At 48.9% G+C, this 21742-nt stretch overlaps 1 protein-coding gene across 2 annotated transcripts in view; it reads left to right on the top strand.

Annotated features, from left to right (window-relative positions):
- The window catches only part of ZNF395 (zinc finger protein 395), a 56965-nt gene extending 35568 nt beyond the window's left edge, over positions 1-21397 (top strand). For both annotated transcript variants that reach the window (XM_028725231.2, XM_028725230.2), the window contains exons 4-10: positions 4606-4721; positions 8966-9192; positions 10489-10589; positions 13514-13796; positions 15418-15510; positions 16989-17116; positions 19307-21397. In XM_028725231.2, coding sequence (XP_028581064.2) covers positions 4606-4721; positions 8966-9192; positions 10489-10589; positions 13514-13796; positions 15418-15510; positions 16989-17116; positions 19307-19418 — 1060 coding nt within the window. In that variant the 3' untranslated portion in view covers positions 19419-21397. The remainder of the gene's footprint in view (positions 1-4605; positions 4722-8965; positions 9193-10488; positions 10590-13513; positions 13797-15417; positions 15511-16988; positions 17117-19306) is intronic.
- Positions 21398-21742: the final 345 nt, after the last annotated feature.

Genomic DNA, 21742 nt, shown 5'->3' with positions numbered 1-21742 from the left:
TCAAATTACAGATTTGAAAATGAGGGACCAGCAGCCTCCAAAATAAGGGACCAGCAGCCAAAATAAGGGATTTTAGTCAACCAGCTGAAATACAAAGTTAAAAGGGACCAGGTAATTTGGGAGAGCAGCGTCGGTTTTTAGCCCTTCGTTTCCAGAGGTTGCTGCCCAAGACACCAGCTGATGAAACACTGCAATTAAAGAACTACAAGCAGCAACCACTTTTCGCGCAAAACGAAGTCCAAGCTACGAAGATGCTGCTGCAGTTCTGTATCTTTTCACTCGTGCTCCATCTGCAGTTTTCAGTTCCATCAGGCGAGCTGAGGGGGGAAGGGGGGGGAATAGCGCCCGAAGTAAACCCGCAGATCAGACCATCTATGCTAGTCTACCACTACAGATCTATAGGAGAAGCGCTTGCGGTCCTTCCTCCGCTTTCCCCTGCTATGGTTAGCCCTTGGAATACCTGCCTGCGTCTCCGCCTCCGCCTCCTCCTCCTCTCTCTGAACTGCTTTCTCTATGGTTGCCCTTGCTCTCCTCTCAAGCCTCCTCAGCAATTCATGGGCCGCACCACGCTGCCCATTTAATCTGGGTCCTTCGGCGGTGCAGCCGCAGTACGTCCTAGCGAGAGCGGCAGCGTAGAGCAGAGGGGAGGCCCCAGGCAGAGACGCTCAGGAGGAGGATGGTGGCGGAAGGGCCAGAGGCTCCCGCCAGTCCTGGTGGGGAGGGGCTCCCAGGGGCCGAAGCTGGTGAGAGGAGGCCGGAGGGGGGCGGGGCGGGCAGCCAAGCAACACAGTTGGAGCCTCCCTCCTCCCTGGCCAGCAGGGAGGGAGGGAGAGGAGCTGCTTCCTTTGAAACCTGGGAAATTTAAGGGACATCATCAATAAGGGGCAGCAGCGGGACATGGTGCTGGGATAAGAGAGTTTCCCGCCAAATAAGGGACGGTTGACAGCTATGCCCAGATGTTTTTTTCCAGCTTCCCTCGGTTTCCAGAGCAGCTTGCAGTGATAAGACCACCTTAGAAACGTGGACCACCATTGTTAAAACAGCTGCGATCAGCTGCCCACTTCCTCACTTGCCTTTCGAAGGAGTTGGGCCGGCACTGCAGTGCCTTGTTAAACTGGGGTGCAGGTTGGGAGGTTCCTAAAAGGTGTCCTAAGTCCACACACCCCCTTGTGATGCATAAAATCTGTTACAGCATCCATCATCAAGCATGTGGTTGGAGGATGGATGGCGGCTAACAGATTGAGGTTGAATCCTGACAAGAAAGAAGTACTGTTTTTGGGGGACTGGGGGCGGGCAGGTGTGGGGGACTCCCTGGTCCTGAATGGGGTGACTGTGCCCCTGAAGGACCAGGTGCACAGCCTGGGAGTCATTCTGGACTCACAGCTGTCCATGGAGGTGCAGGCCAATTCTGTGTCCAGGGCAGCTGTCTACCAGCTCCACCTGGTATGCAGGATGAGACCCTATCTGCCTGCGAACTGTCTCACCTGAGGCAAAGTTCATGGCAGAGGTCTGAACCTGGGGTTTCCTAATTTGTCGCCCAGCCTCTTAGCCACCAAATCTCAGGGCAGCTGTCTACCAGCTCCATCTGGTACGCAGGATGAGACCCTCCCTGCCCGCAGACTGTCTTGCCAGAGTGGTGCATGCTCTGGTTATCTCCCGCTTGGACTACTGCAATGCGCTCTATGTGGGGCTCCCTTTGAAGGTGACCCGGAAACTGCAATTAATCCAGAATATGGCAGCTAGACTGGTGACTGGGGGCGGCCGCCGAGACCACATAACACCGGTCTTGAAAGACCTACATTGGCTCCCAGTACGTTTCCGAGCACAATTCAAAGTTTTGGTGCTGATCTTTAAAGCCCTAAATGGCCTCGGTCCTGTATACCTGAAGGAGCGTCTCCACCCCCATCATTCATCCCAGACACTCAGATCCAGCGCCGAGGGCCTTCTGGCGGTTCCCTCATTGCGAGAAGTGAGGTTACAGGGAACCAGGCAGAGGGCCTTTTTGGTATTGGCGCGTGCTCTGTGGAACGCCCTCCCATCAGATGTGAAGGAAATATGAAGCTATCTTCTCTTTAAAAGACATCTGAAGGCAGCCCTGTTTAGGGAAGTTTTTAATGTTTGATGCTGTATTGTTTTAACACTTGATTAGAAGCCGCCCAGAGTGGCTGGGGAGACTCAGCCAGATGGGCGGGGTATAAATAATAAATTATTATTATTATTATTATTATTATTATTATTATTATTATTATTATTATTATTATTATGTTCATTAGGTCAAAAAGTTCTTTGTAATGTTCAGTCTCCCTTTTCTTGTAATTGCAACCTGTTCTGGTCTTCCCCCAGAATTTGCATAGTAGACAATACATCATCCAGGACCGCTATGAGGAGCAGAGCGCGATGGCGGCTTCGCCCAGCGGTATATTTTTTTTGGGGGGTGAAACGGCCCGTGCTCCTCAGCAGAGCAGCTTAAAGAACACTCCCCCCCCAGCTCATGTGATCAAGAGGGAGTGTAGGGTCTCTGTTGAACCAATGAAGCCCAATGTTTTGACTCTGCAAGGCAACTTCCCGTGTTCCTAAATCGGACAGCAGTTTTCAGGGTTTGGGGAGGGCCCCATCCTGCTTCCAGACACTCCTTTTCATCGCAGATGCTGGTGACCGAATGTGGCACCTTCCTTAGTAGCCCCCCCTTGCCTACTTCTGAGTTGCAGCCCCTCCGCGTTAAAGCAGACCAAGACATTACATGGCAGCCCAAGCTGGAAATCCTAAGGAAAGGTTTCTTAACTCCTGCATACAACTAATGCTTAATTTTTTTTAATAAAAGGGGGGGGGGGGGAGAGCGAAATGCTTTCTCTCCTGACTCCCGGTACGTGATGTTCTCCAGATCTGCTCTCGGGGGCTGTTTGGACTCGCCGCTTAAATAATTCATTCTGATAAAAGCGCCTCTTATAGATCTCTCTTCCTGGAGAAGCGGGCAAGGCGAGTTCAGCGCTGAGCTGAGTTCAGCTTTCCGTGCAGATTTTGGGGGAAAGAGGCCTGGACTTTGCTTGACCCCCGTGCCGGTTTCAAAGCTGCCTTCTTTTTAAACGCCTGCTGAAACCCAACCAATTAAATGTCCTTTTTGAAACCCTCCATTCATTGCTGCCTCGTTGAGTCGATGCTTGCCGTCGTTTCATGACACCATCCTGAAATGCCTTCATAGGATCAAGGCGTAGAGAGATTCTTCCGCTATGGTTCTTGCATTTCATTGGGGTTACCTTCCAGTTCGACGATTCTAGTTAGAAGGGACCCAGTGGTCATCTAGTCCAACCCCCTTGTTGATTGGTTCGGTGGTTAGCACCTGTCTGTCTCGGGAGACAATGGAGGAATGCGCTTTTTGGGGGGGTCAAACTGTTGGAAGATTCCTTTTTTTCCCTGGTGCAGAAATTCAACCCGTTTGTTGAGCAATACTCTGAACTCCAAGCACCCATTGAAGCAAGCGAGGGCCAGTGGCGGGTCAGTACTTTATAGACAAGGGACTGTCCGGCTCAAGGCAGGCAGTAGCTGACCAGTGAGACACGGTGATCTCTCCCACCTACGAAGGCAACCTGTGCCCCCCCCCCCCCGCAATGCAGGAATCGCAGCTAATAATAATAATAATAATAATAATAATAATAATAATAATTTATTTATTATTTATACCCCGCCCATCTGGCTGGGTTTTCCCAGCCACTCTGGGCGGCTTCCAAGAAAGTATTAAATTACAGTGGTCTGTTAAACATTAAAAGCTAGCAGCTACATTCTATACGGCAGCTAGACTGGTGACTGGGAGCAGCCGCCGAGACCATATAACACCGGTCCTGAAAGACCTACATTGGCTCCCAGTATGTTTCCGAGCACAATTCAAAGTGTTGGTGCTGACCTTTAAAGCCCTAAATGGCCTTGGTCCAGTATACCTGAAGGAGCGTCTCCACCTCCATCATCCATCCTGGACACTGAGGTCCAGCGCCAAGGGCCTTCTGGCAGTTCTCTCGCTGCGAGAAGCCAAGTTACAGGGAACCAGGCAGAGGGCCTTCTCGGTGGTGGCCCTGTGGAATGCCCTCCTATCAGTTGTCAAAGTGAAAAATAACTACCAAACTTTTAGAAGACATCTAAAGGCAGCCCTGTTTAGGGAAGCTCTTAATGTTTAATAGATTATTGTATTTTAGTGTTTTGTTGGTAGCTGCCCAGAGTGGCTGGGGGGACCCAGCCAGATGGGCAGGGTATAAATAATAAATTATTATTATTATTATTATTATTATTATTATTATTATTATTATTATTATATAAAAGCTTCCCTAAACAGGGCTGTCTTCAGATGTCTTCTAAAAGTCTGGTAGTTGTTTTTCTCTTTGACATCTGGTGGGAGGGCGTTCCACAGGGCAGGTGCCACTACCGAGAAGGCCCTCTGCCTGCTTCCCTGTAACTTGGCTGTTTGAAACAAATGCAAGCTGTTCAAAGTGTGATAGCAGAGGTTCGAATCCTGGCGCCCTTTCTCCTGGGACGTGCTGGTGTGCCACCTTTTTTATGTATGGAAGTTGGCTTCATATTCAACCCACCTCCACTCTGTTTTTCGGTCTCTCATTGCAGGAAATCGGATGCTGCTGCTGTGGAGATGGACGAGATGATGGCAGCCATGGTCTTGACCAGCTTATCCTGCAGCCCCGTGGTCCAGAGCCCCCCGAATGGTGATGCCGGCATCCCAGGTGAGCTTGAGGTGCCGAGATCAGATAGGAAGGACCCCGTGGCCTAGTGGCAAGGGGCACAAGGTCCCAGGTTCGGTCCCAGGTGTCTCCAGGTAAGGCTGGCAAAGGCCTTACACACAGGGTGAAATCATGGCATGCCTTTGCCAGCTAGTTCAGATGTCCTGTTTCCTCCGCGGTCACAAAGCGCTCAGACTCTCCTCTTGGTGATTTTGCCGAAGGTTTTGTTCCAGAAAGCAGCATGTGACCTAAACATAGATCCGGTGATTGATTGATTGATTGATTGATTGATGAACTACTGATCATTCAATTTCTGTGCGGCTTAATAGGTTAAAACATTTGAGAAAACTGAAAGCGACAACAGACGACTTAAAAATGAAATACTGCAAAAATACATGGTTGCGCATAAAAACGTTGCATTAATGCAAAGATACTAATATACAGTGGTACCTCTGGTTACGTACTTAATTCGTTCTGGTGGTCCGTTCGTAGCCTGAAACTGTTCTTAACCTGAAGCACCACTTTAGCTAATGGGGCCTCCTGCTGCCACTGTGCCGCCGGAGCACGATTTCTGTTCTCATCCTGAAGCAAAGTTCTTAACCCAAGGTACTATTTCTGGATTAGCGGAGTCTGTAACCTGAAGCGTATGTAACCTGAAGCGTATGTAACCCGAGGTACCACTGTATATAATATTTTCTTTTTAACACGCCCTCCCTCTCAGCCTCCAGGTTCTCACCAGGGTCCAAACAAACTCTCAGCTCACCCCAAAAATTATCACCACGAGGAGTTCCTGAAAACAGTGTTCCTCGCCCTAGTCTCTCACTCTAGACTTGCTTTTTATGGGCGTCTCAAGGCGAATGGTCCTTAATCAGGCTGCCCACAGCTGTGTCCCATTCAGCTGCCCTCTCTACACCCAGTTCCAGGTGTGGCAGGTTTGGTGGGTTTCTGGCCCAATCGCCTTCTAAATCCAGCCCACGGACGGTCTGGGAATCAGCATGTTTTCACATGAGCAGAATGCGTCCTTTTATTTAAAATGCATCTCTGGGTTATTTGTGGGGCATAAGAATTTGTTCATTTTTCCCCTTCAAAATACAGTCCGGCTCCCCACAGGGTCTGAGGGACAGTGGACCGGCCCCTGCTGAAAAAGTTTGCTGACCCCTGGTCTAGAGGATGGGAGGAGGGCCCCCCTCCACTGACAGCAGGTTAGGTGATCCTAACCCTGCAAAAATAAAAAATAAAATCCAAAGAGCTGAAGGTGTCATACGTGGCTCCCCCCCCCCCCATTGAATCTCCTGAACAACCCTGCGAGGGAGTTTGGGCTGAAAGGCAGCGATTGGCCGAAGGTCACCCGGTGTGCTCAGTGGCCAAGCGATTGGATTTGAACCCAAGTCCTAGCCTGACGCTCTAACCCAGGCTTCCTCAACCTCGGCCCTCCAGATGTTTTGAGACTACAATTCCCAGCATCCCTGACCACTGGTCCTGCTAGCTAGGGATCATGGGAGTTGTAGGCCAAAAACATCTGGAGGGCCAACATTGAGGAAGCCTGCTCTAACCAGTGAAAAAAAGTCACAGAACCAAGAAATTACACAAAACAAAAGAATTGCCGTGGAAAATCCCTGAAACGAGAGGCAATCGACTGTAGAATTGAATAACAAAAATGATTTTTTTTTTGGGGGGGGGGGAATTAACCTAGAATTAAACAAAGACTTAACGAGATTCCGGCTACAAAACTCGTTTCACTGAACTAATCAGTTTCCTCAGAAGGAAATAAAGAATTTTAAACCTTGAATGATTTTAAGTGATCTCAAACAAACTCAAGAGCAGGGCTGAGACGCTTCCTTGAGTTTACAAAAAAAGGTGTAAAAACCTCAATGACAAGTTTAAAACGTTGCCCTATTTAAGAGAACATTATAAACTTTACATGGTTTTCAGTGATTTCCAGCAAACTCAAGAGCAGGGCTAAAAGGCTTACAAAAAGGGTTTTAAGAAAAACTTACAAAGGAATACGAGATAATAAAAATAAAAATAAAATAAAAATAAAAATAAAAATTTATTTATTTATACCCCGCCCATCTGGCTGAGTTTCCCCAGCCACTCTGGGCGGCTCCCAATCAAGTGTTGAAAACAGTACAGCGTTAAAGATAAGCCGCTTAAGTTTCAAACAAACTCAAAAACAGGGCAGAAACTCAAAAACAGGGCTGAAGCGCTCCTGACTGCTGATGTTAAAGACTGATCCCCCCCCCACTGCTCTAACCACTGAGCCACACTGTCCTGGATCAGGACAGTGGCTCATCCAGTCCGCAAGCAGGCCCTGAGCGAGAAGGCACTCGATTTCACCCCTCCAACAGCTGCCCCATCTCCCTCCGAGGTCTGACGGGACCCCTGCGCCCCCCCTGCGACCGTCTGGTCAAGCCGCCTCCTCAAACCAGTAAGGAGATGGTGGCTGAACTTTGCTGGCCGAGGAAACCGCCAGCCCAGTCCCTTGAGGGTTGCTGTTTGTGACCGTCTGCTCCCCTCTCTGTGCCCTCCGCCCGGCCCTGCCGTCGGACAGCTGCTTGGAAGGGCAGCTGGCCGCATTTGGGACGGTGTCTGCATTCCTAGAGAGAGGCATGGAGCACGTAACCCGACTCCCGGCCGCCGTTTCCAGTCGGATGCTCGGGCCTATTATGGGAGCGACGGGTCCTGGGGCACCCAGAGGAGCCGGCGTCTCTATTTAGAGGTGCTGCCCAGGAATCAAGTTAAAAATAGGACTCTGCCAGTGTGGGAAAGGCCATCGATCGACTTGAGTTGGCAGCGCAGTTGTGGAAACTCAGAGCGTGTGGGATTTATTCTCTTGTCCTCCTCTCCAGATGCAAATTTCGCAGGTGCGATCCTGTGTACGCCTGCTCAAAGGTTATCCCTTTTGAGTTGGTTGGGCTTTGCCCAGCAATGTCATACCCAGCTTAGGCCTATGGAAATAAATTTACTGTATTTTTTGCTCTATAAGACTCACTTTTCCCCTCCTAAAAAGTAAGGGGAAATGTGTGTGCGTCTTATGGAGCGAATGCAGGCTGTGCAGCTATCCCAGAAGCCAGAACAGCAAGAGGGATTGCTGCTTTCACTGCACAGCGATCCCTCTTGCTGTTCTGGCTTCTGAGATTCAGAATATTTTTTTTCTTGTTTTCCTCTTCCAAAAGCTAGGTGCGTCTTGTGGTCTGGTGCGTCTTATAGAGCGAAAAATATGGTACTTAAGTCATTCGTATATCAATTGCTGGAAACCGCAGGAAGGGACAGCGCTCCTGTATTCGAATCCTGCTTTCGGGTTTCCCATAATGGGCATCTGGTTGGTCACTGTGAGAGGTGGGGAAGCTGGACCAGATTTGCCATGGGCCTGATCCAGCACACTCATCTTACGTTTGTTAAATTGCTGTCTGAAACATTTAGAAGACACCAGCCTGAAGAAGGTCTTTTCAGCAAGACCTCTGACGTAGCCCTACCCCGTAAACAACCCACAATATTCCAGTGGAATCACAAAATTGTAAAGCTGTTTTTCCTTTTTTTCGCTAGGTGTGCATATGCTTTTCAGTAATAGATAATTAAAAAGCAAAACAAAAAAATTACAGATCAATTGTAAACAGATAAAAACATTAGCAGGATCATTGTAATAACCCACAGTTTTATAAGAGTATGTATTTACAGTAGATAATTTAAGTGACCAAGTTGAATGAATTTGGATATCAAAAAACAAATTTAAGTAACCGCAGAAAGAGGGGGGAAGGAAGTCAAATTTTGAAATGTTAATTTGATTGTGAAACTAATGAAATGTATAAATTTGGAAAGTATAAAAAAACAACAACAGAGAGGTTGATGGATGGATGGATTGAATGGCTATCTGGAGAGGGTGAGATTTGAATCTGGGACCCTTTGCATTCAGGACGGAGTCCCTGCTGCTGAGCCACAGCTTAGTACAGGCTCTCCAGATGTTTTGGACTACAATTCCCATCATCCCTGACCACTGGTCCTGCTAGCTAGGGATCATGGGAGTTGTAGTCCCAAAACATCTGGAGGGCCGAGGTTGAGGAAGCCTGGCCTAGTATCTGGGAGAAAAAAGAGCAATTCAGAAGAGACGTTGACGGGGGCTGGAACTGGACATAACTGTGAGCCCAGTGCGAAAGCAATCCGCGTCTTGCTTCTCAAAAGAGCCGTGGGGTTGGAAGGGGTTCCCAAGGGTCATCTAGTCCAACCCTCTCTCGTCCTCTGTTCCCCAGCATCCCAAGCGGCGGGCGATGTGTGGAAGGAAAGCGGAGACATGTCGGACGGGGGCAGCAGCAGCACCAGTGGGCACTGGAGCTGTATGTCGACCCCGTCTCCGCCCCACTCCGAGGCCAGCCCCAAGTACTCGAGCGAAGCCTTCAGTTCTCCCCGGCCGGACGACGGCTTTGAGACGGACTTGGACCCCTTCATCTTTGATGAGCCTGCTCCCCGGAAGAGAAAGGTGGGGGGCGCATAAGTGGGAAGGGGCAGTGGCTGGAGAATTGTCCCACGTAACGCGGATTCTTCGCTGCCTGATTTTTTTGTGACTTTCATTAGGTAACGGTAAAGGGACCCCTGACCATTAGGTCCCGCCGTGACCGACTCTGGGGTTGTGGCGCTCATCTCGCTTTACTGGCTGAGGGAGCCGGCGTTTGTCCGCAGACAGCTTCCGGATCATGTGGCCAGCATGACTAAGCCGCTTCTGGTGAACCAGAGCAGCGCATGGAAACGCCGTTTACCTTCCCGTCGTAGCGGCATCTATTTATCTACTTGCACTTTGATGTACTTTTGAACTGCTAGGTTGGCAGGAGCAGGGACCGAGCATCGGGAGCTCACCCCGTCGCAGGGATTCGAACCGCCGACCTTCTGATCGGCAAGTCCTAGGCTCTGTGGTTTAACCCACAGCGCCACCCGCGTCCCTTTTGCAACTTTCATTAACTCACTGTTAAACTGTGGAACTGCCTCCTGCAGGAGGCAGTAATTGCCACTGACTATGATGGCTTTAGGGACGCGGGTGGCGTTGTAGGTTAAACCACAGAGCCTAGGACTTGCCGATCAGAAGGTCGGCGGTTTGAATCCCCACGACGGGGTGAGCTCCCATTGCTTGGTCCCTGCTCCTGCCCACCTAGCAGTTCGAAAGCATGTCAAAGTGCAAGCAGATAAATAGGTACCGCTCCGGCGGGAAGGTAAACGGCGTTTCCGTGTGCTGCTCTGGTTCGCCAGAAGCGGCTTAGTCCTGCTGGCCACATGACCTGGAAGCTGTACGCCGGCTCCCTCGGCCAATAAAGCGAGATGAGCGCCGCAACCCCAGAGTCGGCCATGACTGGACCTAATGGTCAGGGGTCCCTTTACCTTTTTATGATGGCTTTATGCTGGTCTAGATGGGTCATTGGCTTGATCAGCAGACTATTCTGTTTTTACTCAGCAGTTTGCTGATAATTAACTTTGTTAATGAGAAGAGAAGAACAGGCCTGTTTTTCATGTGGATGTCCCTTTTGTAAGAATTTTTTTTTAACTGATTTTTTTTTTCAGATAAGCAAAGAATACCTATTAATGAGCAAGGCACATATACGAAAGCCTGAGTATAGATTTAGTCCCGGGGCTGTTTCTTTTCTTCTTTTTCTTTGATAACTTTTTATTTTATTTTCCAAAAATGACAAAACGGGAAACAAACAAACAAAAAAACCAGAAAAAAACAATAACCAGATTAAACTGCCTGCAGACCTGAACCAGGTGTCTCTCTCTCTCTCTCCCCTAGAATTCTGTGAAGGTGATGTACACCTGCCTGTGGCCCAGCTGTGGAAAAGTCCTTCGCTCCATCGTGGGGATCAAGAGGCACGTGAAGACCCAGCACTTGGGGTGAGTAAGGCCCCAAGACCCCGGCCGAACGGCATTCACCCAGAGGGAAGCGACACGGTGTTGAGATTCCTTTCATTGCAGCTGGCTGGGCTGGATCAGCAATGTCCAACAGGTCGATCACAATCGACAGGTCTCCTTTTGATTGCCAGCTGGAGAAAGAAATGTGCTGGAATTCTCTGCCCCCCACGGTCCTTGTTCTGTCCATGAAATGGGGGGGACGTTACTGAAAAGAAGCTTTCTCCTCTTATTTGCGTCGTGTTGTTTTTTTGTGCGGTTTATGTCCTCCCCTTGGTGCTGGAGGAGACTCTTGAGAGTCCCATGGACTGCAAGAAGATCAAACCTCTCCATTCTGAAGGAAATCAGCCCTGAGTGCTCACTGGAAGGACAGGTCCTGAAGCTGAGGCTCCAATACTTTGGCCACCTCATGAGAAGAGAAGACTCCCTGGAAAAGACCCTGATGTTGGGAAAGATGGAGGGCACAAGGAGAAGGGGAAGACAGAGGATGAGATGGTGGGACAGTGTTCTCGAAGCTACCAGCATGAGTTTGACCAAACTGCGGGAGGCAGTGGAAGACAGGAGTGCCTGGCGTGCTCTGGTCCAGGGGGTCACGAAGAGTCGGACACGACTAAACAACAACAACAACAACAACAACAACAACAACAACAACAACTTTGCTTCCTCCAATGATGATGGGTAGATTGATCACTCCAGATCACTGCCAGTCGTTTTATGTTGGGAGTAGATCGCAGCCTCTAGGGAGTTGGACTTGCTTGGGCTAGATGAACTTGGGGTAGCTTCCAACTCTCTCGTTCTTTGATGGAACTCGGGCGCTATTGACGGAATCAGAGGCTCCAGAGTGCCTGATTCCAGATATGGAACATTTGTGTGCAGGTGGGCTTCCAAGTTGAGCTCCTCAAGATCAGTTGTTGTACCTGGCAGCTTGAGGAGTTGTTGTTGTTGTTGTAGAATCACAGAATTGTAAAGGTGGAAGTGACTCCAAGTGTCACAGTTGTCCCCGTTGGGTTGTCACAGCCGGACATAGTGTACTGGCGTAGAGGCCAGAATTGGAGCTTCAACTTCCAACCACCTGGTATTTATACCAAGGCTGGCCAGTCCGGAGGCGACATGCTCCCTGCCAATCGCAGCCGCCGACATTGCCCATTCCTGTCCGTCTGCGAGCCTGAAAGAGAACTGAAAGGTGTAATAGAATGATTGGAACCTTATACCATATGTGGTGGTCCTGTCTGGAAATTAAGAAATATTGGAATATGACACACGAGGAAATTAAAAAGCTAATAAAAACATCACCTAATAAAAGAGCAGAATCGTATTTATTAGGAATTTTGAACGGAGACATCCCAAATGACAAAATTAATATTTTCTTGTACGCGACAACAGCAGTGAGAATGTTAATAGCCAATAATTGGAAAGGACATTACATTCCAACCAAAGAAGAATGACTGAATAAATTATGCGAATACTTGGAATTAGCAAAGTTGACTGATTTGATAAGACAAAACCCCAAAAATATAACCCAGAAACAATGGAAATGTTTAAATGATTATTTATGTAGAGAAAGATTAAATGTAAGGTATTGGTTGTGTTTAGAATAGATTTAGGAAAGATTTAGAAAACTTACTGATTAGAATATTTGTGTGAGATTGTATGGGAAAAATACGGAATAACAGATACAATCTTTCTTAAAATGCATATAGGAAGTGCAGTGTGAGCGACGGAAGTCAACCAATGAAATTTTATTATTGAGATATTTGTAGGATAAATTTGGAAGAAATTCTTCCAACTTTTCTTATTTTTCTCTTTCTTTTTTCTTTACTTCCTTATTTCTCTTTTCTTCGTTTTTTATATGTGTGTGCTTATCTGTATATATCTATTTGCAATATTTTGCATATACTTTGCAATAATTACGTGAAATAAATTAATAAAATAAAAGGGGAGGGGGGAAATGAAAAAAAATGAAAGAGAACTCTGAGGCTTAGCCTTCCCTGGGAATTTGCCCCCAAAAGCACAGCATCGTCTCTGAGCTCTGAACGATGAGCAAAACAAAAGGGGAAACTGGGAAGTGGGTGGTTAATGCTACCTGGGTTGTTCTGTGGATGAGAGGACAATGCCTGTCCGTTTGATCTGGGGAGCCGATGGAAAAAGGGTCTCTCTAATTTAAATTAGACTACTGCAATGCGTTCTATGTGGGGCTACCTTTGAAGGTGACCCGGAAACTGCAACTAATCCAGAATGCGGCAGCTAGACTGGTGACTGGGGGCGGCCGCCAGGACCACATAACACCGGTCCTGAGAGATCTACACTGGCTCCCAGTACGTTTCCGAGCAGAATTCAAAGTGCTGGTGCTGACCTTGAAAGCCCTAAACGGCCTCAGTCCAGAATACCTGAAGGAGCGTCTCCACCCCCATCGTTCTGCCCGGACACTGAGGTCCAGCACCAAGGGTCTTCTGGCAGTTCCCTCGCTGTGAGAAGTGAGGTTGCAGGGAACCATGCAGAGGGCCTTCTCGGTAGTGGCACCCGCCCTGTGGAACGCCCTCCCATCAGATGTCTGAGAACAACAACTACCAGACTTTTAGAAGGCATCTGAAGGCAGCCCTGTTTAGGGAAGCTTTTACTGTTTGATGCATTATGGTATTTTAATATTTTGTTGGAAGCTGCCCAGAGTGGCTGGGGAAACCCAGCCAGATGGGTGGGGTATAAATTATTATTATTATTATTATTATTATTATTATTATTATTATTATTATTATATTATTGTTGTTGTTATTATTATTATTATTATTATTATTATTATTATTATTATTATTATTATAGAGCTCAAAAGAGCTCAAAATTTGGCAAATGTTGGACTTGTGTCGCCCCCTTTCCCCGGGCATTGCTTCATCTCTCTTTTCCCATTGCTGCAGAGACGGCGCCAATTCTGACCAGCGGAAGAGGGAAGAGGATTTTTACTACACGGAAATGCAGGTGAAGGACGAGGCGCCCCCAGAACCCGCAGCGGCCGTCTCCAGCCCCACCACTACCTCTGCGGGGGCTTCTTCTCCCATCGCCATCCAGCAGACTCCATCGCAGCCAGAGGCTCTCATCCTGGACCAAGCAGTCCCGCCAGAGCATCACCTGTCCAGCAGCGCCCTCAGCCAGTCGGCTCCTAGCTCCTTCTGGCACATCCAAGCTGACCATGCGTATCAGGTAGGCCCTGCCAGCCGTACCTAATAATATTTATTATTATTATTATTATTATTATTATTATTATTGATTTCTACCGCAGCCACTCTGGGTGGTTTTCAACAGAAGGTTAAAAATACATTAAAACATCAGTTGTCAAAAGCTTCCCTAAACAGGGCTGCCTTCAGATGTCTTCTAAACGTCAGTTGGGATGCGGGTGACGCTGTGGGTAAACCTCAGTGCCTAGGACTTGCCGATCGCATGGTCGGTGGTTCGTTCGAATCCCCGCGGCGGGGTGAGCTCCCGTCTTTCGGTCCCTGCTCCTGCCCACCTAGCAGTTCGAAAGCACCCCTAAGTGCAAGTAGATAAATAGGTACCACTCCGGCGGGAAGGTAAACGGCGTTTCCGTGTGTGGCTCTGGCTTGCCAGAGCAGCTTCGTCACGCTGGCCACGTGACCCGGAAGTGTCTCCGGACAGCGCTGGCCCCCGGCCTCTTAAGTGAGATGGGCGCACAACCCTAGAGTCGGACACGACTGTCCCGTATGGGCAGGGGTACCTTTACCTTTAAACATCATATAGTTGTTTATTTCTTTGACATCTGATGGGAGGGTGTTCCACAGGGTGGGTGCCACCACTGAGAAGGCCCTCTGCCTGGTTCCCGAAGCAATAGGGTCAGAGTTTGGGGCCGCTCCCAGATCCCCCTTTGAGCCCAGACGTTCAGGTGGCTTTTACCAGCTAATATGCCACCTACAAGGGATGCGGGTGGTGCTGTTGGTTAAACCACAGAGCCCAGGGCTTGCCGATCAGAAGGTCAGCTGTTCGAATCCCCACGATGGGGTGAGCTCCCGTTGCTCGGTCCCTGCTCCTGCCCACCAAAAGCACATCAAAGTGCAAGTAGATAAATAGGTACCGCTCCGATGGGAAGGTAAACGGCATTTCCATGCGCTGCTCTGGTTCGCCAGAAGCGGCTTTGTCCTGCTGGCCACATGACCCGGAAGCTGTACGCCGGCTTCCTCGGCCAGTAAAGCGCTGCAACCCCAGAGTTGGCCACGACTGGACCTTTGGTCAGGGGTACCTTTACCTTTACCATTATGCCACCTGCAAGGGACGCAGGTGGCGCTGTGGGTTAAACCACAGAGCCTAGGGCTTGCTGATCAGAAGGTTGGTGGTTCGAATCCCCGCGGTGGGGTGAGCTCCCGTTGCTTGGTCCCAGCTCCTGCCAACCCAGCAGTTCGAAAGCATGCAGTGCAAGTAGATAAGTAGGTACCGCTCCAGCGGGAAGGTAAACGGCGTTTCCGTGCGCTGCTCTGATTCGCCAGAAGTGGCTTAGTCATGCTGGCCACATGACCCGGAAGCTGTACGCCGGCTCCCTCGGCCAATAAAGCGAGATGAGCGCCGCAACCTCATAGTCGTCTACGACTGGACCTAACGGTCAGGGGTCCCTTTACCTTTTACCTTTATGCCACCTACAAGGGTAGTCTGGCTACGGCGATGCATGCTTTGAAAACAAAGTCCTCCTTCATGTAGCGCAGTTAAACTACAGACCTCTCTCTCTCCTGCAACCCCATAAATGCATTTTAAAAAATAGTCAGCGGAGATGGAAACGCAGCGAATCCTCTCACCTCTCTTTTTCTCTCTCTCTCAGGCTCTGCCGTCCATCCAGATCCCAGTATCCCCACACATATTCACCAGTATCAGCTGGGCTGCCGCGACATCTACCATCCCCACCCTCTCGCCGGTGAGTCCTGACTAGAGATGTAACATTTCCGGAAATTTTGAAGCCATGAGAAAAAAATGTCCGTCCCCCCCCCCCCCGTTTTTTCCAGAAAAAAAATAGAAATTTTGGAAAAATTGAAAAAAAAGTTTAGTGTGGCGTAGTTTTACAAATTGTGTGAAACACAGTGTATATAAAAATATTATGCCTGCAATAAAACACGTAACCACCCCCCTTGCCCTCAAAAGCAACGAAAAAAGCAAGAAACCATCAACGTAAAAATAATCAGATTTGCTCCTTAGCAGTAATAGCAAATAAAGTTAAGGTCCACCTCAATATTTAAATTCCATAGAAGGCCTACCCTTTGAGTAGTGCTTTTTTTAAAAGAAGAGACAGAAGACACAACATACACGTGCAGTTTATTCTGTCTCATTTTCTGAACTACTGCTGTCATTTTCCATTTCTTCCTCTTTGTCATTTTTCTCATGGACTTCAAAAAAACAGCTTTGGGGGGGAAAAGGAAAAAAAACCCTGGTTTCCTCCCAATTTTTCTGGGTTTTTCCCAGGCCTTTTGTCAGATGGCAATGGTGGTTGCTCGTGAGTAACCAGGCAGGACTCAGACCTGTCTTTTACAGGTTTTATTTTGGTGCAAACTATTTACAGTGCAGACGCGGGTGGCGCTGTGGGTTAAACCAGAGCCTAGGACTTGCCGATCAGAAGGTCTGTGGTTCGAATCCCCGCAACGGGGTGAGCTCCCGTTGCTCAGTCCCTGCTCCTGCCAACCTAGCAGTTTGAAACCACACCAAAGTGCAAGTAGATAAATAGGTACCGCTCTGGCAGGAAGGTAAATGGCATTTCCATGCGCTGCTCTGGTTCGCCAGAAGCGGCTTAGTCCTGCTGGCCACATGACCCGGAAGCTGTACGCCGGCTCCCTCGGCCAGTAAAGCGAGATGAGCACCGCAACCCCAGAGTCGGCCACGACTGGACCTAATGATCAGGGGTCCCTTTACCTTTATTTACAGTGCAGAGCCACAAGTTCATGTCTGCCTCAATCGCTGGCAGAATCTGGGAGTGCCTAGTTCCTGGACCTCCCCCGGCATAAAAGTCTCATTACTCCCAGCCTATTCCTTCCCTCTTTGTGTTTTAGACCTCTGCGCAGGGTGGGCAACGGAAGGGGCATGCTTCCCTCCAGAAGCGGTGCTGAGGCTCCCACCAGCATCCTCAGGTCCTTTCACCTCTTCCCTATTGGGGTTTTCCTCATCACCAAAAGAAGAACTCCTTCGCAAGATTTCCAGAGGCTCCCCGTAACACGACTGCCCCTCTGTTTCCCGCCCCTGTTCCGATGGCAGTTCCCTGACACCTTTCAATCTCTAGTCCTGACTTCTGTGGCTGCAGGAATCTCGAGTGGCACAGAGGGCTGATTCCAGCGCCTTGGGGAACTGGGGTCCTGGAGAGACTTGCTCTTGGGTGTGTCGTAAAGCGCGTACGTTTCTTGTTTGCAGGTGCGAAGCCGGTCCCTGAGTTTCAGCGAGCAGCAGCCTCCGCCGCTGCTGCCTCCTCCTCCTCCACCACCTGTCTTGAAATCCCACCTGATTGTCACGTCTCCTCTGCGGGCGCCCAGCAGCTCAAGGTAAGGCCGGCAAATAATAAGAAGAAGAATAATACAGCGGTACCTCTGGATACAAACGGGATCCGTTCCGGAGCCCCGTTCACATCTAGAAGCAAATGCAACCCGTGTCTGTGCATGCATGAGTTGTGATTCGCCGCTTCCACGCATGCGCGTGATGTCACTTTAACCGTCTGCGCATGCGCGAGCGGCGAAACCCGGAAGCGCTCGAAGCAACTTCAACCTGAGGTATGACTGTAATACAGTGAACACTTGGATTGCCAACGTGATCCGTGCAGAATGCACATTCACAACCCGCAGGATTCGCAACCTGCAGTGGTGCGTCTGCGCACACATGGGTTGCGATTCAGCGCTTCTGCGCATGCGCAAAGTGCGATTTTGTGTTTCTGCGCATGTGTGACCGCCGAAACCCGGAAGTAACCCGTTCTGGTACTTCTGGGTTTCGGCGGTTCCGTAACCCGAAAAACGCAACCTGAAGCATCTATAACCCAAGGTATGACTATAATAATAATAATAATAATAATAATAATAATAATAATAATAATAGTCATCATCCGCCCATCTGGCTGTGTTCCCCGGCCACTCTGGGCAGCTTCCAACACATATAAAAACATAATAAAATGTCAAACGTTACAAACTTCCTAATAGCTTTTTATTCTTAATTTATTTTACAATGCATATAAAACAGAGAACAACAATTACAGCAACAGGCAAAAATTAAAAGATGGGGAAAAATGGAATTGTAAAATAGACACCTAGAATGGGTAAGCTGCACATGAATTAAAATAACCAAGCCCAGATCATCAAGTATCGTTCTACATTTGCCGGGCTTGTGGCAGACTTGAAAATGATGGTTCTGGACTGCCCTGAGATCTGGAGATGGAGGAAATAAAGGAACGAACGAATGAATGAATGTCATAACAGAATGCCAAATCCTATCAAAAGTGCCTGGAGGTTCTAGTCCTTGTAGAAATCACAAATTATGTGTGATTTAGGTCTGCCTGGATAGCTCAGTTGGATAGAGTGTGGTGCTGATAAGGCCAAGGTTGCAGGTTTGATCCCCATATGGGACAGCTGTATATTACTGCGTTGCAGGAATTTGGACTAGATGATCCTCAGGGTCCCTTCCAACTCTTCAATTCTACGATTCTTTGATTTTCCTGTATTATAGCTATATTCCAGAGTCAGCGGTACGGTGGCGCTGTGGGTAAAAGCCTCAGCGCCTAGGGCTTGCCGATCGAAAGGTCGGCGGTTCGAATCCCCGCGGCGGGGTGCGCTCCCGTTGCTCGGTCCCAGTGCCTGCCAACCTAGCAGTTCGAAAGCACCCCCGGGTGCAAGTAGATAAATAGGGACCGCTTTCTAGCGGGAAGGTAAACAGCGTTTCCGTGTGCGGCTCTGGCTCGCCAGAGCAGCGATGTCACGCTGGCCACGTGACCCGGAAGTGTCTCCGGACAGCGCTGGCCCCCGGCCTATAGAGTGAGATGGGCGCACAACCCCAGAGTCTGTCAAGACTGGCCCGTACGGGTAGGGGTACCTTTACCTTATATATATATATATATATATATATATATATATATATATATATATATACACACACACACACACACACACACACACACACACACACACTTATTATTTGTACCCCACCCTCCTCTGCTGGAGCCGGGCAACACAGCATACAAAGAACACATTTTAATTAATTGATTGCCTGTTTAATTAAAATACATCTTAAAATTAGTTCAGAGCAAATTAAAATCTGGAGAAATGGCAGTCCACGGGTAAAATTGACATCATGATGATGATGATGATAATAATAATAATAATAATAATAATAATTTATTTATACCTCATCCATCTGGCTGGGTTTCCTCACTCTGGGCGGCTCCCGACAGAACACTAAAAACAGAATAAAACTTCAAACATTAAAAACCTCCCTAAACAGGGTTGCTTTCATCAGAAACACTCAGCAACATTTATTTTGGACGAGGTCTTCTTGACTTCCTTTTCGTTTGGCCCAGTGGTTCCCAAAGTAGTTCCAAACACGCCTAGAAGACCTCCCTCCCAGGACTGCAACAAAGGCTGCTGTCCGCCTCTGTCCCCCTGTTTTCACGGCCGTGTTAAGGGGAGGATAGCCCTGGGAAGTTCTCCTGCGTCTCCTTCAACGCCTGTCCCCTGCCTTTCTCTCTCCCGCAGGAAAGTCCGCGGCGAAGCCAAGAAGTGCCGTAAGGTCTATGGCATCGAGCACCGCGACCAGTGGTGCACCGCCTGCCGGTGGAAAAAGGCCTGCCAGCGATTCCTGGACTGAGCGCATGCAAGTTTCCCAAGGTGGAGGGAGCAATTCTCTCTCTCGCTGCCAGCCAAGCGCCAAGGGGCCAGACCTCTGCGTTTTTGCAGCGTCCGCGCCCTTGGAAGCCTCTCTCCCCGTGCTTCAGCGGAGATCTCGAGAGCCCATCCTGGGCTCCGTATATTCTACGTCCGGCAGGTTTTTTTTCTTCCTAATTTTCAGTGTTTTGTGGGAATGTTCGTTTTTTTAAACACATTTTTCCCTCCCCTTTTTAAACACACACACACACAAACACAACGCCTCCCTTTCTATTTGTAAATAAGAGGTGTGAAGCGGGGAGGAAAGAGAGTTTTTGGCTTGGTGTAGCTCAACAGACTTGTTTCTCGGTGTGCCCAGGGACCAAAGAACCTTTTTTCCTGAACTGTTCCCTCCAAACGTGGTTGACTGAGTGTTTGGGTTGGTGGTTGCAATATGGAGAGCATAGGAGCATCCCTTATCTAAACCCCAAACGGGAGGGTGCTGGGTCCATCAGCTGAAGGAGGAAGGGGTGTGGCTGACTTCCTGTGGACTCCGCCAGCGTGCTGTCTCCCCCTTCTGGTGCCCGGGAGGAATTACACGCTTGCACCCAAGCCCTGGGTTTCCCCCCTTCCTTTTAAACATTACGTTGTCAAAAGAACAATCATTGCATCAAGCTACAATCCAGCGAAGGCCTGTTTCGTTTTCTAAAACCGAAGTGGAAGGAACCTGGCTATATTGCTTTGCTTTATACTTTCATTTCCCCATTTTACCCCTAAAATTTAATGTGCAAAACAGCCCTGAGCCACCTGAGTATTTCTCGTGTGGCTTCAGTTGCCCCCTGCCTCAAAGGCCAGACCCGGCGTTACCCGAGGGAGGAAATCATATTTTTGCTTAATGATAGGCTTGCCAATCAAGACCATTGGGTGGTTTCGTGGGTGCTCTGGTCCGAACTGGAGCGAGCAAAAGTCATGGGTGCCAGGGCATAAATGCCATTATCGTGGCCTTCCCCAACATGGCCCCCCTGCCAATGTTTTGGGCTGGCTGGGGCTGATGGGAGTTGTCGCCCGAAACACTGGCAGGGCGTCCGGTCGCGGAATTTGCTTCCTTCCTTCCTCTTCAAGGTCAGACCCGTTGCGCATGCAATCCAGACCGTTCGTCGCCAATGCACCCAAACTGAGCCATTTTGCAGAGCATGCTGGGAGAATGCGCTTGGCTCACGCTGTGGAGTTGTGTGGAAAGGCAAAACATTTTGGGGAAAACCCTCTTTTTAGCCTAGTGCTGCCAGCGGTCAGTTGCCAAATGACAATCAACGCAGAGAGCTAGATCTCCGCGCTGGGGAACGATAAAAGTAGCCCAGGGATGTCTTGAGACAGGAGATTTAAAAACTCCAGGAATGTTGAAGCCCTGTTTCCCTGCACCCCCAGGTTGGGAAAAAAAATATATGAAAGTTTAGGTAGTACTTTTTTAAAAAATCGGATTTTCAACTTGCTTTAACACATCACGTTTCCAGCGGTTTCCATTTAGACCCCAGAAACCCGGGCGGGGAGAGGTGGGCCACCCCACCCACAATTTGTCACATGACCCCATCTGCTTCTCTCTCGGTTGTGGGTGCAGCACTGCACAAGGAGGGAGCCCTCATTGAGGCCACCAAACTTTGGGGCTGCCAGTCACGACAGAGAGGCGTCTGTTAACGAATCGTGGTTTCCCTTCCTTGGGGAAGCGCTTCCCTCCCTCCACAAAAACCCGTTGCCCGGACAGCTTTTTTGGATTGCTTACGTGGTTTTTCCCTGTCCCAATCACCTGCGTTTTGATAATCATGAGCCATAAACTAAAGACACAGATCTCTCCTTGCGAAAAGAGCAACTGAATGAACAATGAACACTCTGAGAACGAGGATTTCTTTACAGAAAATAAAAGCTAGCCCTGCTTTACTTTTAAGGGTACTTTTTAAGGCTTGGGGTGGGAGAGTGTTTTTTTTTTTTTTTTAAAGGAGTTATGTATATTATCGGTGCTTGTTGAAAATTTTGTGTTTTTCTTCGCTGTCATTTTGTGCATCATACACACCAGCCTTCCACAATCTCCTGATCTTTTGGACCAGAACTGTGCCGGCTAGGGCTGGTTGGCAGATCTGGTCCAATACATCTGGAAGACTCGAAAGGTGTGGGAGGCTGCTATACACAGTATGTCGGATTTTTTATTTCCCTAAGCCCAGACTCCTGGTCAGTGCTAAAGCTGGTCGACGCCAAAACGTGGGTCTTATTTGAGCGCTTTGAATATCCAGAGAATCAGGGGATTATCGGATCGCCCAAAGCTTGAGCCCAGATTTC

This window comes from Podarcis muralis, chromosome 3 (assembly GCF_964188315.1).
Source record: "Podarcis muralis chromosome 3, rPodMur119.hap1.1, whole genome shotgun sequence".
Lineage (NCBI taxonomy): Eukaryota > Metazoa > Chordata > Lepidosauria > Squamata > Lacertidae > Podarcis > Podarcis muralis.
This window is presented reverse-complemented; position numbering and strand designations above follow the sequence as displayed.